Source organism: Branchiostoma lanceolatum, chromosome 13 (assembly GCF_035083965.1).
Source record: "Branchiostoma lanceolatum isolate klBraLanc5 chromosome 13, klBraLanc5.hap2, whole genome shotgun sequence".
Taxonomy (NCBI): Eukaryota; Metazoa; Chordata; class Leptocardii; order Amphioxiformes; family Branchiostomatidae; genus Branchiostoma; species Branchiostoma lanceolatum.
In genome coordinates this window covers 18,723,224-18,746,070 of record NC_089734.1, presented here as the reverse complement: position 1 = coordinate 18,746,070, position 22,847 = coordinate 18,723,224, and the positions used below count along the sequence as shown (strand labels likewise).

At 43.3% G+C, this 22,847-nt stretch overlaps 1 protein-coding gene and 1 long non-coding RNA gene across 2 annotated transcripts; one reads left to right on the top strand and one right to left on the bottom strand.

Moving 5' to 3' along the window:
* Positions 1–606: 606 nt before the first annotated feature.
* LOC136447818 (uncharacterized) lies at positions 607–8,092 on the bottom strand. The gene is made up of 4 exons (XR_010757778.1): positions 5,329–8,092; positions 4,745–4,890; positions 4,087–4,167; positions 607–3,781 (listed from the first exon to the last, which is right to left on the bottom strand). It is a non-coding gene; the product is annotated as an uncharacterized lncRNA (long non-coding RNA).
* Positions 8,093–12,898: 4,806 nt separating this feature from the next.
* LOC136447893 (BMP and activin membrane-bound inhibitor homolog) lies at positions 12,899–22,383 on the top strand. The gene is made up of 3 exons (XM_066447016.1): positions 12,899–13,315; positions 20,623–20,913; positions 21,488–22,383. The coding sequence occupies exons 1-3, from the start codon at positions 13,228–13,230 to the stop codon at positions 21,898–21,900; spliced, it is 792 nt and encodes a 263-aa protein (XP_066303113.1). The 5' UTR covers positions 12,899–13,227; the 3' UTR covers positions 21,901–22,383.
* Positions 22,384–22,847: the final 464 nt, after the last annotated feature.

Genomic DNA, 22,847 nt, shown 5'->3' with positions numbered 1-22,847 from the left:
AAAACAACTTATTAGAATCTCTTTTGCTAACCTGCAAATGGACTCTAAGTGTGATCAATCATCAAAAATGCCTTTGTTGCTGCAACCTACGGCACATGTATTACTTACCGCTGCCATTTTCATTACCCAGAATTCTGTTGTTCAGCCGACGACAAAGGTTTGTGCATGTGAGGGACACTTTTTTGTCTTAATCACCTTCAACTAGCATAACTCGAGAAACCTTTTAATGGGTCTTCATGATTTTTGGTAGGTGAGCAGCGGTTGTGGGTCAAGTTCGCAAATTTACCTGGCATTTTCCTACATGTGTACGCACCTTTCCTAAAAGTACCTACACCTCGAATATGACCTTCGTAGCATGAACCATGGAAAATACAACTTTCTGCAATACCAGTATTAGAGCTTTGCCACCCTGCATCTACTTGGTTTTGGCAAAAGAAGAGGAACATGCCAGCAAAAACAGTATAATTTCCTCCCTGTATAGGGAGGGGAAATATAATAAGTGACAAAGTTAATCAATGATATTGACAGAATAACAGGAACTAGTTTGAGGGTGAGGAGGGAGAAAGCATCAATTTCCATCAAAATGTGAAATAGTAACCACACACCTGGTTTCAAACTGTTTATTTGATTGCAGTTTACAGAACAGAGGAATGCAATGTGTACAGAGGAAAATATACTTTTGATCACAAAGCTCTGATGTATTTTTCTCACATTATAAAAGATAAGTGTGAACAAAAGACCTTATCGCAAAGAATGTAAACAAGAAGCAAATCAATTTATAGCATTTAGAACAAAGGCTACAAAATTAGATGCCATCAAAGCATAGTACATGTACATAATTTGACTACCGTATGCTACATAGACACAAAGTACATTCTTATCTTCTAAACAAAACACTTGTTGTAAACGTGCTCATACTCTCCAAGCAGAGGTCGGCTCTGGATGTATTTTTTACATTTTTTACATTTTTGTTGTACTTTCTTTTTTGTCCGGTTTTCTCCATGTCGCCAAGCCTGGAGAGTTGCTTGGAGAATAGTGGCTCATGAGTCTAAGCTAAAAGTGCTAATAGCTTAGAAAAAAAATTGTAAAATTTTTAGCTTAGCATTTTTGAGCTAGCTATATTACAATTTTTTTCTAAGCTAAAAATGTTTAAAAATGCTAAGCTAAAAAAGCTAACTAAAATGGAAATATACAAAACTAAAAATGCTAACTAAGTTAAAATCCTAATTCTTACTAAGCTAAAAATGCGAACTAATGCTAACTTAGCTAAAAATTGTTTGTAGTAAATGCTGATAATGTAAATGCATGGTACAGAGGTAGCTTGGAACTTTTTTTGGACTGTATTCCAAAGTTATTTTGCAGCTTGAGGCTAAGGCAGCTGTCAGGTAGTTAGATGTGTTTGTGTTAGTATCTTGAGGTTGTGAGTGTGTGCGCATTAATATGTGAGTGGTAGTTTGATGATGATGATGATGATGAATGGTTTATTTATTGCACACACAATACAATCAGACCGTGACAGTCAACAGACTGAATTGCAGTCTGACTTTACAAGACGTACGAGTCATTAATTCGTAAAATATAAATACATATTAAAAACAATGGAAGTTAAGCGAGCGGCGTAGAGCTAAAGGCTGAGAATCAGCGTTATTTCGTTTGAGACAGAATGACATGTGGTAAAGCCATATAAACAGGTGGTAAAGTCAGGTATTGTTCATCAGACGGGTCATCTGAGGTATGGCGCTGTTTCTATAACGGTCAGTTCTACAGCGTTGAAGGTGCAGTTTGTTAGACGAACGCGTGCATCGGCTGCTGATTGACTGTCTTACGGGTGGCAGGAAGTGGCGGTACAGTTCAGATGATAGTAGAGAGGTGGCAAAGTTCAGAGTCAGGTTACTACGACGTGTGTGGAGAGTAGGTAGATGCAGGATGGTACAGGCATCGGTGTAGCCGGAGTAGTCTGACCACAGGATTATCCTGACGGCTCTTCTTTGAATTTTCTCAATCTTCTGACTCAGTGCACTTGTGAGGCCAGAGTGCCAGACTGGGGCGGCATATTCCGTGACGGGACGGACATAACACACATACACTGAGACAAGGTCCTCTTTGGGAACATGAAAGTATTTCAGTCTCCGAAGTAGGTACAGCCGCTGGCTGGCACTGTCAGATATTTCACCTCAAGTAGACCCACAGCAATACGGCTGTCTTAAAGGAAGGTCCACTACCCACTGCCTTCTGAACCTAACCGTAGTTTGTGTTTGTTTGTATGTATATATGTATGTATGTATGTAAGTATGTATGTATGTGTGTGTGCGTGTTCCAACGTCAGCCTAAGCCTTGAAATAAGTAGCCAAAATTTCAATAGGACTCAGAATAGATGGCTACAAACTACCTCTTTACCATAAATGGGCATTATCAACATCTACTAAATTTTAAAAAATGCAGAAAAGACAAGAAAAACTTGACCATACCTAACTAGATTAGTAAGCTTAACTAGATATATCTAATGCTAGGGGTCACATTTCCAAGCCAGGGCCCAATCAGGTTGTTTGAGAAAACAAAGAATGAAAAATGTGTATCAAGAATATATATAATTTATGACAAGGAGCACTTTTTACGTTTTGTTTGTTTTGCTGTCTTTTATATCATTTTTTTTCGTCCCCAGAAGCTTCGGAAATGTGTCCTTAAGCATAACATAGTACACATATGCATGACTGCTGTAAAAGTGTACACTTTGCATTCCATAAAAGGTCATTGACAAGAACTTCATCTACAGACTGCTGGGGGCGTGGCAGGAAGTTGTTGATTTGTGATTGTCATTTCAGTTCTAGGTTCAACCTAGAGTAGGTTTGATGGTCTACCTGAAGCATTATCCGCAGAGAGAATCATGATCTCTTGATTAGACTCTGCGGTATAGAATCTCTTGATTGAATTCTGCGGTATAGAAGCCCGATGCATGGCAGACTCAGACATGAGTAACTGCAAAATTCGGTGTTTCAGAGAACAGAGATTTTCCTGGTTCTGTTAGCTCACAACTACTCATGCTCTCCAACCACCTGCCTTCCTTTCCGACCCTGTGCCATTGTCTTGGTCCGGGATTCCAACATATGACACAAGGCAAATTACATTGTGGTCTAGGTTCCCGACAACCCACTGACCACCACATAAACAGAAAGGAAAACAGATGGTAGAAGAATTCAAGCAATCAGAACCAGGAAAATCCCCGTTCTTTGAAACTATGAACTTCATAATCACTCTGCAAACAATCTCAGCCATCGACACAGCCACGGAAACTGAACCAACCACAGTGACCGGGCCTGTACACCACAGAAACCGACTGAAGCCCTGCATGAAAAAGTAGCCACCACTCACAAAATGCCCCAAACCCCAACCAACATCATCACTCAGGATGTCAACAAAACACATGTCAAGCACCCTACCATCAAGCAAGAGATTGTGACTAGCCCTGACGGCGACGTAACAACAGAGGGAATCGTACGTTCAGTTAAAGCTGCTACAAATGCAACATCACAACTACATGTAATTAACTTCTCATCATGCCATTTTTTTTTTAGTTCCCAGCCCAGTTCTGTGGAAACATTTTGCACTTCGAACTGCTTCTCTTGATACAGATGCAAACAATTAATAATTCCAGGTCCCCTGGCAGGGCGTACACACGAGCACCGGTCTTTCTGGATGTCACCGTGGAGATGCACTTGACGTTGGACGACGACCTCTCAGCAGAATAAGTCCTTAAAGATGTCTCCTACCAAGCTTCTTTTAGCTACAAGAGAGTCAAACACACGACAGAATTAGGACAAAACAGCCACCAAACATATCACTTTGTTCTAATCCAAACGCTACGAAGGCGCTGGCAGGACGCATTATGTTTTACCACGAGTGGAAATGGTGAACGAAGTCATGCGGAAGTATTATCAGAAAGATACAGTGTATCTAACGGGGTCAAACTGTTGGCAATCAAGATATGACATGGGTAAACTCGGTGCCACTGGCCTGAACAAAAAGTTATGTCACGGTCAAGTTGGAGTAAGTTGTACCGACCTCCTTGGTTGTACAGATTCTACTCACAATCAACAGTCTCCTCGCTTTCTTTTGTGTTCAATCCGTTCAACTTCTGCAGCAGGGCCATGGTGCACACACAGACTTCAGCTGCAACAAACACAAAAGGCTGTCCAACGGTATTGGGAATGTGACGTACAATTAGAACTGGACATCTATGATGATAGACAAAATTTGTGCATGACCAAAAATTCTAATACAACATGAACAGAAATCTTTATTGGCACAACAAAAGTACAGCAACTTTCGTAAGGTGCGAGTTCAACATCTTTACATACAGTGACGTGGATACAAATGAATTAACCTACTAACGTTAGTATACATAAATGTGTATGAATAGATATGAGTAAATCAACATCTTGAGTCCAACTTATCATTTACACAATTTTGGTTCTAAAATCTAGACATCCTTTGATATATTGACCTACAGTAAGGGTTGTCTCCCCTAGAAAGATGTGCACTCTGGACCAGTGCCAATGCACAAACCATGGCCCAATTAGAAAAAAAAGATGACAAAGTAGAAAGCCCGACAAAAACGCCTAAAAACACGTCAAAAACTAGCCGAAACCCTTGCTCCGCTTGGAGAGTACATAATGAATCCTATCACCATCGCATCAGCTAAACAGAACCTGCTGTCAAACAATTATACAGCACAGGTAATGCTCACCTTGTCAAATGTGGTACGAGACGATTCTCTTGAAGCCTCCTCGGCTAAGTGATGCCCTGGATGTTGTCGCAAAGAACCTTCAGTGTTGCTGCCCAGGTTCATGCACGGTCCAGACATATAAGTCAATGGGTGCCTCCTCACCATTGCTGCAACAGACACAAAAGACAATGGCGAGTGAGAATGTAACATACAGGTATTACTGGACACTTCTGATAAAAAGTGCATGTAATCACAAAAATTTCCAGCCAACAAATAAGTTCTAACTATCAATTAAATATAAGTGCGATAAGCATTTTTCTGCGAAGCGTTGCTAAGACAAATGGATCGTAATTTCCTAAGAAAAAAGACAGTTGAACAAAGACGGTTGAAGTTTGAACAATGACAGTCGAACAGACATCTTCACCGTTGAAAAAAAATTGAATTGACTTGACAATCACAGAACCTTTTTTCATACTTTTTAATGAATTCTACCAACACAGCTTCATCATTGAGACGCTAAGTAACACAGCTAGGACGCTTTAAAACAGACCCTGCAGCCTGCGGTCTCAAAATACAGTGAAGTAGTATAGTATATATAAACTTACTGTCGGATGTCGTGGCCGCGCCGGAAGACCCGCCATAAAGGCAATCTACAACTTGCAGATGTGAGACTGACCCCGTTCATCCAGGCCGAGTAGCCGCGGATGGAAGGACCGCAAGCCATGGACGAACAGTTACGGAGAGGAGAGGGGCCAGTCCCGAGGTGGACTGCGCTATAAACGCCGGGTGGGCAGCCCCGGACGGTCTCGGGAAGAAGAGACGTGCGGCCGTTTCCAAGCTTAGCTGGCCGCGAATTAAACTATACAGTTGGGAAATATGCATTTGAAAAGTACTCAGGCCTGTGATTGGTCTGGCAAGTTGGCTTGTGATTGGTTGGAAAAATGCACTTTTTTTGTAGTTATTGTAGTTAACCGGTTTTCTAGTTATTGTAAATAAGGTTTTCAAAAAAGGGGATAGGAGTGACCCTTCGAACTACAGGCCTGTTTCTTTAACCAGTGTGTGTTGCAAACTCCTAGAGCATATATTGTACTCAGCTACCATGAAACATTTAGAGGAACATAACATCTTATTGCCAACACAACATGGGTTCAGGACCAATCATTCCTGCGTGTCTCAACTTATTACTACCCTTGACGGACTTTTTTCCTGGTTTGACAAAGGTACACAAGTTGATATGGCCATACTTGATTTTGCAAAGGCATTTGACAGTGTCCCTCACATGCGGTTACTTAGGAAGCTAGATTATTATGGTATAAGAGGTAAAACACTTCAGTGGATAAAGAACTGGTTGACTGACCGTTATCAGCAAGTTGTGGTGGATGGAGATAAGTCCAAACCCGTTAAGGTAAGGTCTGGCGTGCCTCAGGGCACTGTATTAGGCCCATTATTATTCTTGATATATATAAATGACATCAACAAAGGGATTACCTCACAACTTCGTTTATTCGCCGATGATTGCTTACTCTACCACCCCATTATAAAGGAAGAAGATCAACACACTCTACAGAAGGATCTTGATCAATTGTGTAAGTGGACGGATCGTTGGCAGTTACGCTTTAATGTGAAGAAGTGTTCGATTCTGCACATACACAAATCAAAAAGAGCCTCTAAGCACTTATACACAATGTTCTCAGAGCCCCTTGAGTCTACATTGCAACACCCTTTCCTAGGTATCTTACTTTCACACAACTTGAAATGGAATACACACATAGATTATATAGCAGCTAAAGCAAACAGTACTTTAGGATTCTTGAGAAGGAATCTGAGAGGAGCATGTAGATCAATCAGAGCTCAAGCCTATTTGTCCATTGTTAGACCCAAACTTGAATATGCGTCCTCTGTGTGGGACCCCCACAAACGCATACATTCACAAACAAACAAACTTGAGGACAAGTTAGAAGCAGTACAGAGGCGTGCCGCCAGGTTCGCCACTGGCGACTACCGTTTGACTACCAGCATTACGCACACTCTGCAAACCCTCGGTTGGCCCACCCTTCAACAGCGCAGACAAGTTGCCCGCCTTTCACTTATGTACAAAGCTGTCAATAACCTTATTGCTATCCCCATCCACAATATCCTCACAAGAAATACTAACATAACCAGAGGACACCAGCAACGTTTTACCACAGTCGCCTGTAGGACAGAAACATACCGAGGCAGCTTTTTCCCAAAAACAGTCATAGAATGGAATGCACTTCCGCAACATCTTATCGAAACCAAGACTACAGATAGCTTTAAAGCTGGGGTGGCCAAGTATTATGGTTACCCCGGCTTCACCCAGCTGTAAGGGGAGGAGCCTATACCTAGTGTGGCAATGTACAGCACTACTTTGTTCGTTTATTTTTTGCACCACTTTTTTTTTTCTTGTTGACGGCGTGCACCACCACCACCGGCCACACTTGGGTAAGGCCTCTGACCATAAGTCCTAGACACTATGCCCCACGCGGGGTTTTGTCTAGTATAACGACAAGACAAGACAAGACAAGACAAGTACTGGTTAGTTCTGCTAGTTCATTTCAGTGACGCTGAAGAAGAGTGATGGATGTCACTCGAAACGTCCGGAAATAAATCTCCGAATTCTTATCCAGCTGTAGAGTTTGAATTCCCTTTATACACTTATTTTGTATTTCCCTCATTGGTTGTCCTTGGTTATGTCTTTCCCCGGATTGGTTACCTGTCTAATGAGATTAAATCCCACTCAAATGAGTCTTTCACCCGATGCAACTAACAGCGCGCGACCTGTGATTGAAAGCATGCTAGCAATGGATCAACTGCATTTATAAAACTGAAAAGGACGTGGAGAGACAAACACGTAATTTTTTTCACAAAAGCCCCAAGGACATTTTAAAAAATGCAAATGAGGTCCTCATTAGCATAACGCGCATTCCATTGTATTCGAGTATTCACCCCTCCAAATGCTTCGGTCCATTTCCAATCCGGGGCCCGGTCGAGCAGCTTGTGGGAACGAAAAATATCATATGTACAAAAGACAAGCAACAAAACGTTAAAAAAATATTCCTAACCATATATTGTGTATTTTCTTGGTGTTCATTTTTTGTTTTTCGTTTTCGCAAGCAGCCCGGCCGGGCCCCGGATTTGAAATGAGACCAAAGCATAAGTCTACCTACCATAACATCGGTAGCATTTAGTGTAAGGGAAATATGAAGTTGCTGCATAAATCATGCAAATGATTCGAGCCTTCGGTCAGGTATAAACTTCCAGTTTATACCGCTCCTTTTCCACCTCTTCTTCAATAGCCGATTGCCCCTGTAGGTTTATGTGGTTGGTCCAGTGGTCTGTACCCTGGGAGTCCAGGCATCGTAATCGGATCCCCGCACGCGCGCCCAAGCTTTCACGGCCCACCCTCCCGCTGCCCCCCCGAAGACTGACCCCGCCCCACTCTCCGCTCAGACCCAAACTCCGCTATCCGATTAGGTCCGTAATCGGATAGCGGAGTTTGGGTCTGAGCGGAGAGTGGGGCGGGGTCAGTCTTCGGGGGGCAGCGGGAGGGTGGGCCGTGAAAGCTTGGGCGCGCGTGCGGGGATCCGATTACGATGCCTGGACTCCCAGGGTAAGTGGTCTGTGGAAATATTTCAGTCGAAGTGATCCAATAAAGACAGTCTAACGTTGCAAAACTGGAATGAATACATCAGGACACTGGTGTTTTAGTACACCATACGATTTCGGAAATTCCAGCCATGGACGGACTGCGTCAAGGCCAGTGTTCAAGCCTTCAAGTGCTGGCACCGTCTCCAAAGGCAGCTAAGAGTGTGCAGGATCGCCACCCAGCGGTTTACTCAATGTCACGGGGACTGAGTAGACCGCGGGGTGGCGCTGCAGCACAGAGAGAATGTCTGACTGTGGAGTGTGGTGCACTCTAAGAAGTCTAACAAATCTCACATACAGTGTACTACAATTTTGAAGACACTACAGTCACTAGACACAACAACATTGCCAAAGTCTGAGAGAGGAAGAAAGCCCGCTTAGATGAAGGAGCTCGAGTTTTTTTAGACTGACTAATTCAAGGCTGTCGTGACTGTGGAAAGGCTTAGCCTCTACCAGGCCCCGCGGATGGCTGGGAAAATAGTAGAAATTGGCCAAATAGAGTGAATAGTATGCTAAGGGATTCGGCTACGGAGAGAAGGTCCAATCTGCAATCCCTGGAGCCTGCAAGTGAAACAATGGCAAATGTTCTCCCTATAGCCGGCGCCTTTTAGTCTGGTAGAGACTGTAGATCCAGTAGTAGGATGGCCCACTACACGTGGTGTCCGCAAACCGTGATTTCTTCGTCTACGCTTCGAAACGCTGTCCTTAATTGTCCCAATGATTGTCCGCATTTCATGATCAGAAGGTCATTTGATATCGATGGCGCTCGTCGTGTTCGGAGTGTGTTTGAGCTACATGGTGTACACATCATGGCGCTCCACACAAGGAGGATGAATTGTTGAAATTGAATATAACGGCAGATAATGGTCAGAAAACACAAAGATTACGTACTTTCACGCACTTTGCTTTAGGCCATGTTGATTTGATAATATGTACGATATCCGCGGGCGCATAGATTTCCGTCCGTTTCCCAAAAAAAAGTTTTCGACCGTACTATAAATCTTACAAAGCAGCTGCAAAATGAACAAATATTATGCTTTATATTGCACACAAACAATACTTCGGAAAACGGATACTAATGTCGTAGAATACAAAGTCAAAGATCAAAAGTGAAGAATGTATAATTTGGTATACCATACAGTGTGTTTACTAATCTGTTCAGCCTTCCTGACCATGTAGATTTCATAATAAAGGCAACTTTTACAAATTTTTTTTATTCGCACGCTCGCATCAGTTTTGGGGTTCCCAGAAGATGTTAATCTAATCAACATGGCCTTGTGGAAAATTAAAAATGTAGTGGCACCCTGTCCAGTTTGAAAGCCAAATCAGGCATTGGGGTAACTTTCGCACGAGAGACCGATGGAAGAGTCCATTGTTGCATGGTGAGTCTTTTGGAAGAGTCCATTGTTGCATGGGGATCAACTTTGGAAAGGTCGATTTCGGACTGGGATGGTCCATTTTGGGGGTACAGATGATTTCGAAACTGTCAATTTAGTGTGGGTGCCGTAACGTTGGAAAATCCCTTCTTGCAAGGAGGTCGAAATGAAGAAAGTCCATTTTGGACTCGGGTCGGGTGATTATAGAATGGTCCATTTTGAGGGCAAAGAGAATTTTGGAATGGCGTATTGTCTGTGCTTAAAGGAAAAGTTCATTGTTGCAGGGGTGTGAATTCTAAATATTCTGTTTTGAACTAAGGTGATAATGGAATAGGTGGCACAGATAATTCTGGAATGGTCCATTTCGCAGGGGTGCCTTTGAAAGAGTCTATTCTTGTCCACTTTAAACAAGGATGATGCTGGAGGATTACATTGTGGAATGTTTCATTTTTGCAATGGGGTGATTTGGGAACCGTCCATTTTGGAGTTAAAGAGAGCTGAAATGTGCTGCATTTGCTAGCGACAGTTGCCTTTCAAACTGCCAAATGGCACGGCCTACCCACAGACATTGAATATATTGTCATAACCTTCACCGAAGCGAAGCCATGCATGTATTCAAGCAAACCGTCGGAAAAGGAGAACTACGTACGGAGGAAGTCACCCAGGCTAGCTACAAAAAACAAATGATAAAATAAGACTTCTACCTTGGGTGCGCATGCCGGCCCTTTTAGCTTTGTTATGCTCTCTCTCTGACACGTCCATTAGCCTCCTTCGCAGACTTCTGGTAGCGCCGGCGTTTATCGTTAAAGGCAACCAAAGCAATATTAGGGCCCAAAATATGGAAATAGAAAAATGCTGATATCTTTATGATAGTGACAATTTCTAACATGATTTCGCACATTTGTGTAATAACTTCATAGTATTACCTTGAGCATTTTAAAACCGCGCAAAAACGATGATCCCTTAGTTTCACGGGCCTAAAAAACCCGGCGACGATTTTCAGTGAGTTCTCACATCACAACAACGTCGTATTTTTGCATGATGGACGTCGCTTTACAGTGTTGTTTGAACAATAATCATGGATAGAAATTACTAAAGGAATTGAATTTCAAAATCTGATTTTCGGGCCCTAATATTGCTTTGGTTTCTTTTAACATGTTGAAAATTGGCCCCCACAAAAATAAACGCCGGCGCTCCAAGAAATCTGCGAAGGAGGCTAGCTTCCACAGCCAAAAACGGAATTCGAAGCGACTGAGAGTGAGAGAGCGGGGTAAAGCTAACACACATCTGAACAGAGAAATAGGATGCCCAAGCCGTTATCATTTCATCCTAAAATGCATTCATACCTCTACCGGGTATATTCTGTATACATCACAAAACATCTGCGGCCATAGTACAACCTGCTAGGGGACAATAACAAATAATTTATTCCGCCTGCAACGAACGATATAATTAATTAAGTTCTCCGGCGTACGGAGCGCCACCAAGCGGTCCAGCGCTGCGTAGGAGAATGCAAGAACTACGTATGCTGAACACCAAAACAACCACGCTAACCCATCAACTCAAATGTATTGTACCATGAGACACTATAGCCTCTGTTGCAGACTCCTTCCGGCTGTTTTCTACCGTTTTCTAATAAAAAAAAAGATTATTCTTATTCCTTGTCGGCCAGCAATAAGAAAATGTGATAACAAAACGGCAGGAGTCCTCAACGGAGGCTAGAAACATTACTTCATTCAATGAGATAATATGATATTTGAGGTTGCTTCATTTGACCAAGACGCCATGACAAACAAAAGAAAAATACATGATATTAGCTGCATACAGCAGGAATGACAATGACAATGAACTTTATTGCATATTCATGCCCAACATGGGCTAAATGCATTAGGCAACATGAAGTAACTCTCCATACATACTATTACTACATCGGGTTTGCCTGGATGCCAGACCTCCGATCTCTATAAACTTGCAATAAACTTATTATCATAATGACAATGAACTTCATTGCATATTCATGCCCAACATGGGCTAAATGCATTAGGTAGCATGAAGTAAATGAAAAGGAACATTGTGTTATATTCCATCTAAAGCTACAGTCTCCTCTCTCTTCTTGAAACATTTGTAGACAAATTCACATAGTTTTTCAATCATATCGTAGTTTCTAGAAGACATAAAACATGTGAATAACTCGTTATTTGTAAGATGCGCATATTTCTCGTCTAGTTGTATGGAACTTACACGGGGTCTGCGCATGTCTGAGTATAGTGAGCATTCTAAAATAAAATGTGTTTCATCTTCTATACAATCATTGTTACAGAATGTACACATTCTGTTATTTGGTGGAGTCTGGTTGTACCTACCAACTTCAATTTGCAGTGGATGATCGCTGATCCTTAATTTAGTCATAGCTCGGCGATAGTTAATATGTATGGTATCTAAATGGTCTATAAACTAGCTATAGCAGGGGGCCTGTTGTAGAATTTCCTTCTGGGGAAATGTTGCTCTAGAGCGGAAAATCTGGCCTGTGTGGGCCCTGGAAACAGCCTGGCATCCAGGCTAACATCGGGTGTGTTTTCAAACGATTGAGTTGATTGTTCAGTCAGGCCACAGCTTCAATATCCTCTACGGTAGTTCTGAGTCCGTCAGACTCAGGACAACTTCACGGCTCTGTGACCAGCTAAATACTTTCAGAAGTGTCCAGGCGTATTGTCGCTGGAGATATGGAGTGAAACTCGTCCGAGCCCTCTGGTGCCACGCTAGGGTGAGTTTACCCACTTGACGCACCCAGCTTCCTGTTGTTCAAGCACCTGCCGTCTCCAAGCCGCCAGCCCGGAGCAGAAACGGTCCACTCAGACAGGCCAGACCCGCCACAGCACGCATACCCTAAATCCTCAAAAACACGTCCGTCCATTCGACCTTACATGTTTTAAATATGAGACTTTTCATGGCAACCTAAACGTTTGTGGCTGATGTTTCAGTAAGGTCAGTTACCCAGACGCTCGCTGCTGGAACGACGATTATCGGGACATCATTAAGTCAACAAAAGCTATAAAGTCAACACGCCGCTGGTCACAAGTACTTAGAGTCCTTGTGAGCCCGCCCCGGCGGCGCCGGCAAGCATTTAACTGTTAATTAGAGCTACTCTACGTAACGCCCTAAGCTCCGCCCCTGCTATTTTATGCCGGGGGCACGGAGGGATGATCTCCCCACAAGATTTAATTAGGGTCTCGGCAAACGTCACCGACGGGGTACAGTAGACACATTTCGCACACAGACGGTGGGGAGGCGGCACGTTGTTTTTAGCCTGTTGTGCCTTGAGTGCGGGGGAGTTGAAGTGAACCTTGGCCAGTTGAAAACACGTCCTGACCGCCGCACGGGAAGACCAGTTTGACTGGATAGCTGAGTCAGTCGGCACCAAACATTCTGTCCGAGATATTATCTCGTGGCCAATCTAACAACATGGGGACCGGCCGTTGCCTTGTTGGAACCAAGGCAAGCTTGCTGTCGCCATTTTTCCTGGCCAGTTTGCTGGTTGCTGTTGTGAAAGGTACGTTATGTTGTAGTGTACTCAGGGCTGTTGTTGTGCTGGGTTGTGTTGTGTTGTATTTAGTGTAGAGTGGAGTAGAGTCTTCGACCAGGTAGTGTATGCAGGCAACGTCGACGTGTTTGTGAACCAACTCGTCCACAAATCATGACAAATGTAGAACAGATGATGGTATAACTTGGCCAGGGTTGTTCGAGTAACACTATTTTAGGGGTTTAGGTCCCAGACGTGGAACTTTAGTGGTGCTTTTCCTGTGCCCGAAGCCCTCGGAACACTGCGGTATGAATAAGTGCTCGTTGTCTGTAAGCTGATCGGCCAAGTTGGCGATAAGAGGCCTGGTCGGCAGGCTCTAACAAAAGGCAGACCCCAAACACACCATTGCAGCGTATCGCGTTCGCTTACCGCATACCTTAGTTAGTCTGGTTTCTTTCTAACTATACTGGCGTGTAGTCAGTCTCCCGAAAATTCATGTCGCTCCGGGGTTCGACAGTGCTTGTCGCCCTGGCGCCTTGTAGGGCAAGACGGAAAGGAAGGGGGGGGGGGGTAGAACAGACTTTACTACACTTCGATGGAAGTAGAAATCGTGACAGGGCCCTTTTGGAACAGCGTCAAGACTCACGAAACTTGAAAACAAAACTCCTCATAGATCTGTACCTTGCAGCATGAATGGAGAATACGTCATCTTGCTCGCATGGCAGACATGACACTAATTATCCTGACCCACGGGGATAGAAAATTGACGATAACAACACTGTGTTCAACCAGGGTGTTCAACCGACCGGACTCACCATTCCCCTCCAATCCTCCAATAGTATAATGTCAAGCCTGAAAATGGCCAATTGTTTAAGTTGTGTTTTTATTCGCCCCTACGTTTCTACACCCCATGGCAAATTATGGTGTCAGTCGCATAGAATTCCCGTGTTGTCGCATGGGTTCCATGCCTTACTACGGGCTGCAACTGCAGTACACGATTGTGGGACCTGCATGGCCGAGTAAACGTGCCCCAACACAGCATTCAGTATCTGGACCATTCTACAACGTGCACGCCAAACCGTAACATGTGCTCACAACAAGCTATGCACGAAGCATCTCCATCCTTGCACATTCCTAGGATCTATGGGAAACAACAATAACAACAACGTAAACAAACCACTGACCGTCTGGGTAGCAGCAAGGAGGTTTAAATAGGTCCTTGGTAGCAGGACAACTCGGCCCATAATTTTCCAACTCGGCCCATCGCAAATCTGGTCAACTCGGCCCATCGCGGTGGTCAACTCGGCCCATTGCCGAGGTCAACTCGGCCCATCGCCAAATTTAAAAAAAACAAAACACTCCGACCGTCTGTACCAAGTGATTAAACTCGGGAAGAAATTGCCTTCTTCTTGAAAACGATACAAACTTCACTTTGTTGTAAAATTTACACCAAGTACATATTTATATTAATTTTGTCTATAAGCTTGTGCGTGCCAGCAGTCTTATACCCAAATGATGTCATTTCGTTCATGGCAAATATTTGATTTTCTCCGGCCAATAATTTGCATGAAAATTTGTTGTACAAAATTAGAGCTCTGTAATTTGATACGGGTCACTGCACAGCCTTGTAATGTGTCAGGCTAAAGACCGTTCTTGTGGCATAATGAGTAGTTTTAGCCCCTCCTACGTTCCTCCATATGTACATGTACATATTTTCTAGTGTTGCTGTGATTCCGTGCGGCTAGCTGTGACTGCCCCAGGCGGGGCTGGGCGGAACCCTGCCGCCTGTCTGCTGGTCTGTCCGACGCCGTTACACCGATAAGGATCACTCGGCGCTTAGCGGAAGAGACAAGGAGACAATGAAAACAAAGACTAACGAATACTTTTTAGTGGCGGTAAAAAAAGACGTGCCTATGATATTTCCGTCTATATAAAAGTACATGCCTATGATGTTTCCGTCCATATAAAAGTAGATTTCAGTTGCTGTACTGTATCTGTGGCCATACACGATACCGATTTGACGTTATTTCCTTTTGAACCGTTGTTGACCCGTTCTCATCGCCACCTTCCTCTATGTACCTGCCTCGCCGCCTGCCTGAAAACGAGGACAGCAGGAAACAACCACAGTACTGTATTCAAACGCCGACTGAGAATGACCATGGACATTATATAATGTCCTTGGGATGACAGACTTATAATTTTATATCGTAAAGAATTTTTACTCTTAGTTAACCTTGCGTGCAATGTCGCCGTGGGCCACAAGCCATAGCCTGGAATCCAGACCTATCATAGCTCCCGAGTCTCTCTCCGCAGAGAGACTCGGGAGCTATAATAGGTCTGGATTCCAGGCTACAAAAGCCACACTCATATCTGTGTGAGGAAGAGCACAGTTGCTATGTTGCATTGTGTTCAGCTGAAATCATCACGGCTGTGTAGCAAGGCAAAGTTTAGATATTGAGCTACTAAGAGCTAGATATATATATCTAAAACATTCTTGTCAAGTTATTATTCGTTATTTATTTGGGCAAGTGGGTAAAACAGTTATGTTCCTTCGTTTTTGGCAGGTGCTTTTATTCCTAAGGGCGGTATCTTTAAAGGGGACTAAAACTTATTTTTCTAAGCATACTGCGGTATGTCAAATGTACCCCCAATGTCAAGTTCTTACTTGAACTTGTCATTGGTTACGTCAATAAACCGATCAATCCCAGAATGAGAGATGGGTGTTTTACGAGACTAATCAGTGCCCAGACCAGACGACGGTTGGCGGGAAGAGGGATAGTAATCCTATTAGCGAGCTCAATCGGTTTACAGTGCAGTCTCTGTCTAAACAGTCGCCTATCGTCTGGGAAACGGTGTCTGCTGGGTTTTTAAAATCATTGCGCGGAAGTGAAGTTGATCGTATGGACTTTAATTCGTCCACCGGTTATGATAATTAAGCTTCTGAAAACACCCTGCAACCAGGGTTTAGCGACCCCATACCTTCGCAAAGCAATATTATTAGTAACTATCAAAATATAGCCTTTTCTTCTATAAGGTAATACCTGACAACAGACCAAATTTCATAGTGCTCAATAGTTTTGCCATACTTTTGTTCATGCCAATGTCATTTGTTTATGTGAATGAAAAGTTTGAATTGTGTACGTTTTTTTTTACAAATGATATGTAAAACAAACTTATGACTTCCGCAAATTACAACTCACAATTTTTTAGATTCTAAAACCTTACCCTATTGTTACCTTTGAAACAATAAAACAGACTTAAATATTAATATATCCTCAAACTATATGCTGCTACTGTATATCTCAAACTCCGTTACACAGTTACAAACGTTATCGGAAGCGTAACCTTCTTGGGGAAGATAATTGAATTTTTTCTCTATTGTTGACATTGATGCGCATAGAATAGCTATGAAAACAACGCGTCGTGTGCCCTTACCACGGTCCATTAAAATCTACTAACACTTTATCTATCATTATCAACACCAATAAAACATAAGCCACCAAGAAAACGCCACGAAGAAAAGTGCATGAGTGAAGTACTCATGTAATCCAAATTGTTTGCAATTTTATTTTGATAGTTTGACTGGTATACTGGTGCCTCTTTCGGGATATTTATTCATGACCAGATTGGAGTAAAATAAAGTTACTGTCTGCAAAGGTGATAATGGAAATGGTGTCAAATACATTTGATAGATTGTGTAAGATTGTCTCACCATTGTTCCTTACAGTGAATTATAAAGGAAAACTAGACAACCAAGTCGACAAATCAAGGCCTCGCCTACTTGTTCTCTTTTCTGTGGCGAATTGTACATCGGAACAACTGTCGTTTGTTTTACAACAACAGTGTATGTTCATTGTTCAGCCCAGAGTCTGCTAGCTCGAGTGACGTGTTTTGCGTCTTTCTGCCAGTCCTATCAAGTACCCGGTGCTCGGCTCGGGTACATCCGGCCTCTTTAGGTTCTGGTTTACAGCATTATCAAGTATGTGTGAGCTCGGGCACTAGTCAAAACTTTGGAAACCTCGCCTAGCGCTCGCCAAACAGACCCGGCGACTACAACAACACCTACTGTCTATCCCTTAACTCTGAACATAATTAAACTATAAGGCGCTGAAGTAAATGGCCGTGGTATAACATGCCAGTTTTACATATCAATTAAAAAGGTAGCCCTGGCGTCGTTTCCATTCAGCACTCTCTAAGGGAATCGCCCATTGTTTGTCAGGCGGCGCGCGGCGACTACTCAAGAAACAATAGGCCGGTGGGTAAACTGGCGGCGCCACTCGCTATCTCAGCCGATAGCGAAGTTTACTCTTGGGTCGGGCCAAGAAGGCTGAGGGGAGTTGGTCGTACACACAGGAATTACAGACAAGTGGACAGTTTTGTCTGCACTCGAAACGGGTGTTGTGGTCGCCACCGGACAACCTGAAAACTAACCTCCTCTAAATGGAAGCAAGGAGCTTAAGATGTTAGTTTTGTTCCGATCGAAAATACTAGATTACCTCGAAATATAACCATTGAAACCATCCCACAATCCCGTGTAGCAAGGCTGGTCTGGGGTAGCCTCCGTTGCAGACTCCTTCCGGCTGTTTTCTTTTTTTAAGTTACAGTTTTACTATTACATTTTTTTCTTGTTGCTGGCCAGCAATAAGAAAAAAAATGTAATAGTATAAAAACAATGACTTGAATAAGAAAACAGCCGGGAGGAGTCTGCAACGGAGGCTAGGTCTGGGGTATGCTCTTCATAATAACTGTTGTTCTGTGTTCCCAGAAGTTCTGTAAATACAGCCGTTAATGTGAATGAAAATTAATGTCCCCATGACACATGCATATTGAATATTATTATTGATACTCCAAGCCCAAACACATCAAATATTGTCTGAGACTTCATGTGCAAGATCTATTCGATGAACTTCATGAAGTCATAGTTTTCAAAATATCCGGTTAAACCCGCTGTTTGACGCCAAGTTTGTGGACAGTTATTCAAAAACCTTTAAAGGGAACGTTTATGTTTGAGATAAGAAGAAATTTTAACAAACTACAAAAAAAATTGCCTTCAATATGATTTGTACTTTGTCAGGAAGGTTGAACAAATGACTAAATACATAAAGTATGGCATAGCGAATGATAGATTCTTCATTTTCATTTCTTGACATCCTCTTCTTTGACTTTGGAATTGATTTGGCATTCTACGACATGAATATGGTTTTCCAATATTTTTTAAGCATTTTACGGTATGTATTCAATCATTATGTAGTCGCTTTGTACGATTTACAACATGGTGGAAAACTTTGTTTTGGAATCGGACTTGTTGCGCGCGCGGAAGTCATCCATATACTCAGATCAACATGGCCTTATTTGTAACTTGGATAGATAATGGTAGACAGCTCGTCTATCTTGCATGTTCATACATCGTGCAATATCTTTCCTCGGTAGGCATGGCAAGGTTCATGGCTGCACCTGTACCAGTTGTAGCCTCCTTTGCAGACTTCCAGGAGCGCCGGCGTTTATTTTTTCAAGAAGCGCTGCATCGCGATTTTCAACATTTAAATTATCTCTTCCGGCATTAGAGCATCTGTTGAAACCCCCAAAATAAACTTCCCGGCCAACAACAAGAAAAAAATGTAATAGTAAAACTGGAACTTAGAAAATGAGAACAGCCAGAAGGAGTCTGCAACGGAGGCTACACCAGTTGTACTCCCCCAGCCCATCAGATCTAGAACCATCACAACATGGAGGGAAAATTAGATGTAACGAGGTCCAAATGTCTAAGAGTCTTTCTGTTTGCCACCTTTTTATGTAAACTTGACCTTGGAAGTAAGTTAGCCGTACACGGAGAGGGAAACTGCACGTACTTATCTTGGATTACGACAGGCACGTCTTCATTTAAATTGGGTCGGGTCATCTGGCGTCTTGAACCGCGGAAGTGCGAAGTGCACATACTAGGATAGACTGGGAGGGGGGGGGGGGGCAGTCAGCGTCCTTACATCAATTGTCACCAATTAAGATGACGGATGGTAGACAGTAGAGTCTGGTGCGGGCGCCTCCCCGCTGGGCCCCGGTATGCCATAGTAGGGAAGGAATCTCGGCCCATATTTACGCGTACAGTCACGTCATACATTTGGCCACAATCTCACTTGTCTCTGCTTTGATCCAGCCTCCACCAGGCCTTCCTACGGGGCCACGGATCGCAGAATCCGGCAGTCCGCGGAAAGGTTAACTTAACGTTTCCCCAATATTTACATTCACTGATTCAGAACTTCGACGCTCTCTTTTAACGTGTTCTGATATCTTATTTTTTTGAAAATTCATGCCACCTTTGTGCCTGGCGAATGAACCCCTATGGTGGTCAAACTCCCCTGGCAAAATCATTCTCCCTACAGCCAGCGTAGTCTGCAAGACTAGCTTTGATACAGGCGGGGGTGGGGGTGACTATGTACAGTGTACTTGTACACGTCTGGGTACTTTTACGTCAACAATAGAAATAACACGGAGATCCGGCTGCCATGCGCCAATTCAAACTGAAGTCAACTGGCAAAGCTCAACATTCAGGAACAAGAGTTCAGAGACATCATACCTCCGTGAGATATTTAGAGCAGCCATCATTGTCGATCGATCGATTGATTGATTGTTATTGTTGTTGCTGATTTTTGTCTGTGGCCTTATAGAGTGTTATACATGAAAAACTCGAAGATTCCCGCAAACGCTTTTTATTGGGGCCATATGGATCGAAGGTAGCCTGTGTAACGCAAGTCCGCTGTCCGAGGGCGCCGGATGTTGGGCGGGCCGCTATAAGATCGATTCAATCAGGCTAGATGAAAAGGTCAATTAGATATTGTGGATACAACATAGAGCAAAATAGATAAGTACTGTTTGTGTGCCTGTTTCTTTTCCACAAATTTGTGGTCAACATTTAAGAACCTGGACTTTGATGATATTTGCCATGTGGCCACGTGGGTAGTTGTTGCGTCTCTAATTCGTACTGCAGCAGAACTTCCTTTTTTATCTCTTGTCCTGGACATGCTATGGTCACGATTTTTTGGTGGCAGATACCTTTTGATGTAAGGAAGAAGTGGTGTAGGTTTGTTTCCTTAGCAGATTGTTCTGGAACTACAGGGACGTTTTCACTACAGGGATATTTCAAGGAGGTCACGGGGGATCCAAAATCTACCATGACATCCATGTCCAGAACACCTACCCTACCTGATACATTTTTTGTATCGTCACAATCCATCCAGAGGTTCTTAAGTTCATTTTATACAATTCTGTCATTGTATGATTTGTATCCAGTAAAAAAATGATTGATTGACCTCTGACGTTCCACTTTCTGTCGCCATCCGCAGCTGAAATCCGCTGCTACTGCAACACTCCGACCTGTGTGACGACCGGTTACATGTGTAAATCCGAGCTGGGAATATGTTACTCCGACCTAGTGGGAGACTACCGGAAAAACTCCCCGCCCGAACACGGCTGTATCGACCACCGGCCGGAGTCCAGGAGCCCGGCCCTCTGTCCGGACGGTTCCGCCGAGGGGCACAGCAGGGACTGGCCGCTGGTTCAATGCTGTAGAGAAGACATGTGCAACTATAACGACCTCCCAGGGATGACCTTTCAGACGAGCAGTGACAGAACAGGTACGGACGCTGAAAATGTCAATGTTATAGATTCAATATCTAAATCTACGGTGGTCCTTTTCCCTGATTGTGTCTAGTGTTCACCCTTATATCAGTACACAAACGAAATGGGATGCGAAGGCGACACTGTCATTTGCCTAGACGATATGGAATGGGCCACCGTATAAATCTCGTATGGTCGAAGGTGTGCAGCTTCTCCAATGACAGAAATGTGCCAAACATTTCTTTCCACAATTGTCGTCAACGCGACAGTATTCATAAATCGTCACGATCATCTCGCCACATTCTCAATTCCCCGAGAATGTGTGACAGCCCATCACATTACGCCATTTCGGTATAGATTACAAATTTGACATGCAATCTCAAAACTTGAAACGATACATTTCTCCTTCGTTAATCTACCTCGCACTAGTTTGGAAGTCCGAACTCAGTCCACGAAAAATTGTTCCATACAATTTGTCCGTTCTTGTGAAACTTTAACATACGATGAAGGTAATTGCACTTGCACATAATTATGTCCAGTGTAGCATTCTGTTGTGTTCTGACTCAATCTTTTGATAATCCGTTTTCCCAGATCACGAAAGACAGAACGACTGGTCACCTGTTGGGCCCGATGAACTACCGAGTAGCAGCGCCATCTGGTTCCGGGCGGCTGTCATTGCAGTTCCGATCACCGGCGCCGTCATCCTGACATTTCTAGTCTTTGTTGCAATACGGATGCTGAGGAACGAAGACAAAAGACATAGGAAAAGACACCAAATACTCTCCGCGTTGCACCGAGGCTATCCGTACTCACAGAAGACATTAATTTCCGTGCGGACTCAGGACGTTGAAAAAGAGTTGACAGCAACACCATCAGACTGTGGAGCAGATAATAGTCCATTATCGACAAGTGAAACTAAAAAAGACATTTCCACTAGTCATAGTAACGTCACACTAGTACACTGGGAAAGGTGCAACGTCACAGAAAGTATTGACGTCATTTAACATGACAGAACGGAGCTAATACCTAGTGTGGGATGGTGATCACGTGACCGGACAGCTGGTACTGTCTGCGAACAGAACAAGATGGCGCCCGCAAACCACACCAACATGGCGGCGCCCGTGTTCCCGAGGAAAAATAGAACAGGCTTGACATTCGTCAAACCTGTAACTATACCTATCCACAATATAGCGATTTCACAAGCAATAACAATATTGTATGTATATTTCGTTGACATTGTCAGGGCGGCCATCTTATGTACAATCTGCACTAGAACAATCACGCTTCAGTCGACAATCGGAATTATGTTAGTAATAATCGTCGATAAAAGAATCCAGGACGCACAGAGATAATATTGTATATGGCTTCTTAATGCTGCCAAACAGTGGGTTTGTTCGAATTATATTTATATTGCCATGCTACGTGGAATTCAAAGATGTGTACATTATGAAAAAGAAACACAATAAAACAATCTATCAGGACCAAGATGATTGGATTGCTGTGTTCATTAACATAATTTTGGCCCAGAAGATTTAGCCCTCCGGGAATTTTGCTAGAAACTATATTCGATTCAACTTAAGACTTGTTGAAAGGTTCACTATGATGGACGTTTTGTTACTGAAGTTCAGTTTTTGTAACGAGCTTGTTAAAGCCCCCCTCTCACTGGACCCGCGGCACGCTGGCGGCGTCGCTGCGTCCTAAACTGGAATTGTGTTACCCTTGACTTTATAATGGGAATATCATTCAAAACGTACAAGTATGACCAGACAACAAAACACGCAAAGCTTAAAAATATGCGTTTTTGTCGATGAAATTCGTTGAGTGCTTTGTCAATTCGGTCGGCCGCAGCGACGCCGCCAGCGTGCCGCGGGTCCAGTGAGAGGGAGGCTTTAGTGCTAGGCGTGGAGAACTAAGTCGGTAGTAAATATTGATGACCATGCGTGGAGATGGC

Bases quoted from the DNA above. Each gene is read 5' to 3' on its own strand.
- LOC136447893 (XM_066447016.1), top strand. From the start codon at position 13,228: ATGGGGACCGGCCGTTGCCTTGTTGGAACCAAGGCAAGCTTGCTGTCG. The intron at 13,316-20,622 runs GTACGTTATGTT...CGCCATCCGCAG, and splicing joins GCTGGTTGCTGTTGTGAAAG to CTGAAATCCGCTGCTACTGC. The intron at 20,914-21,487 runs GTACGGACGCTG...CCGTTTTCCCAG, and splicing joins GACGAGCAGTGACAGAACAG to ATCACGAAAGACAGAACGAC.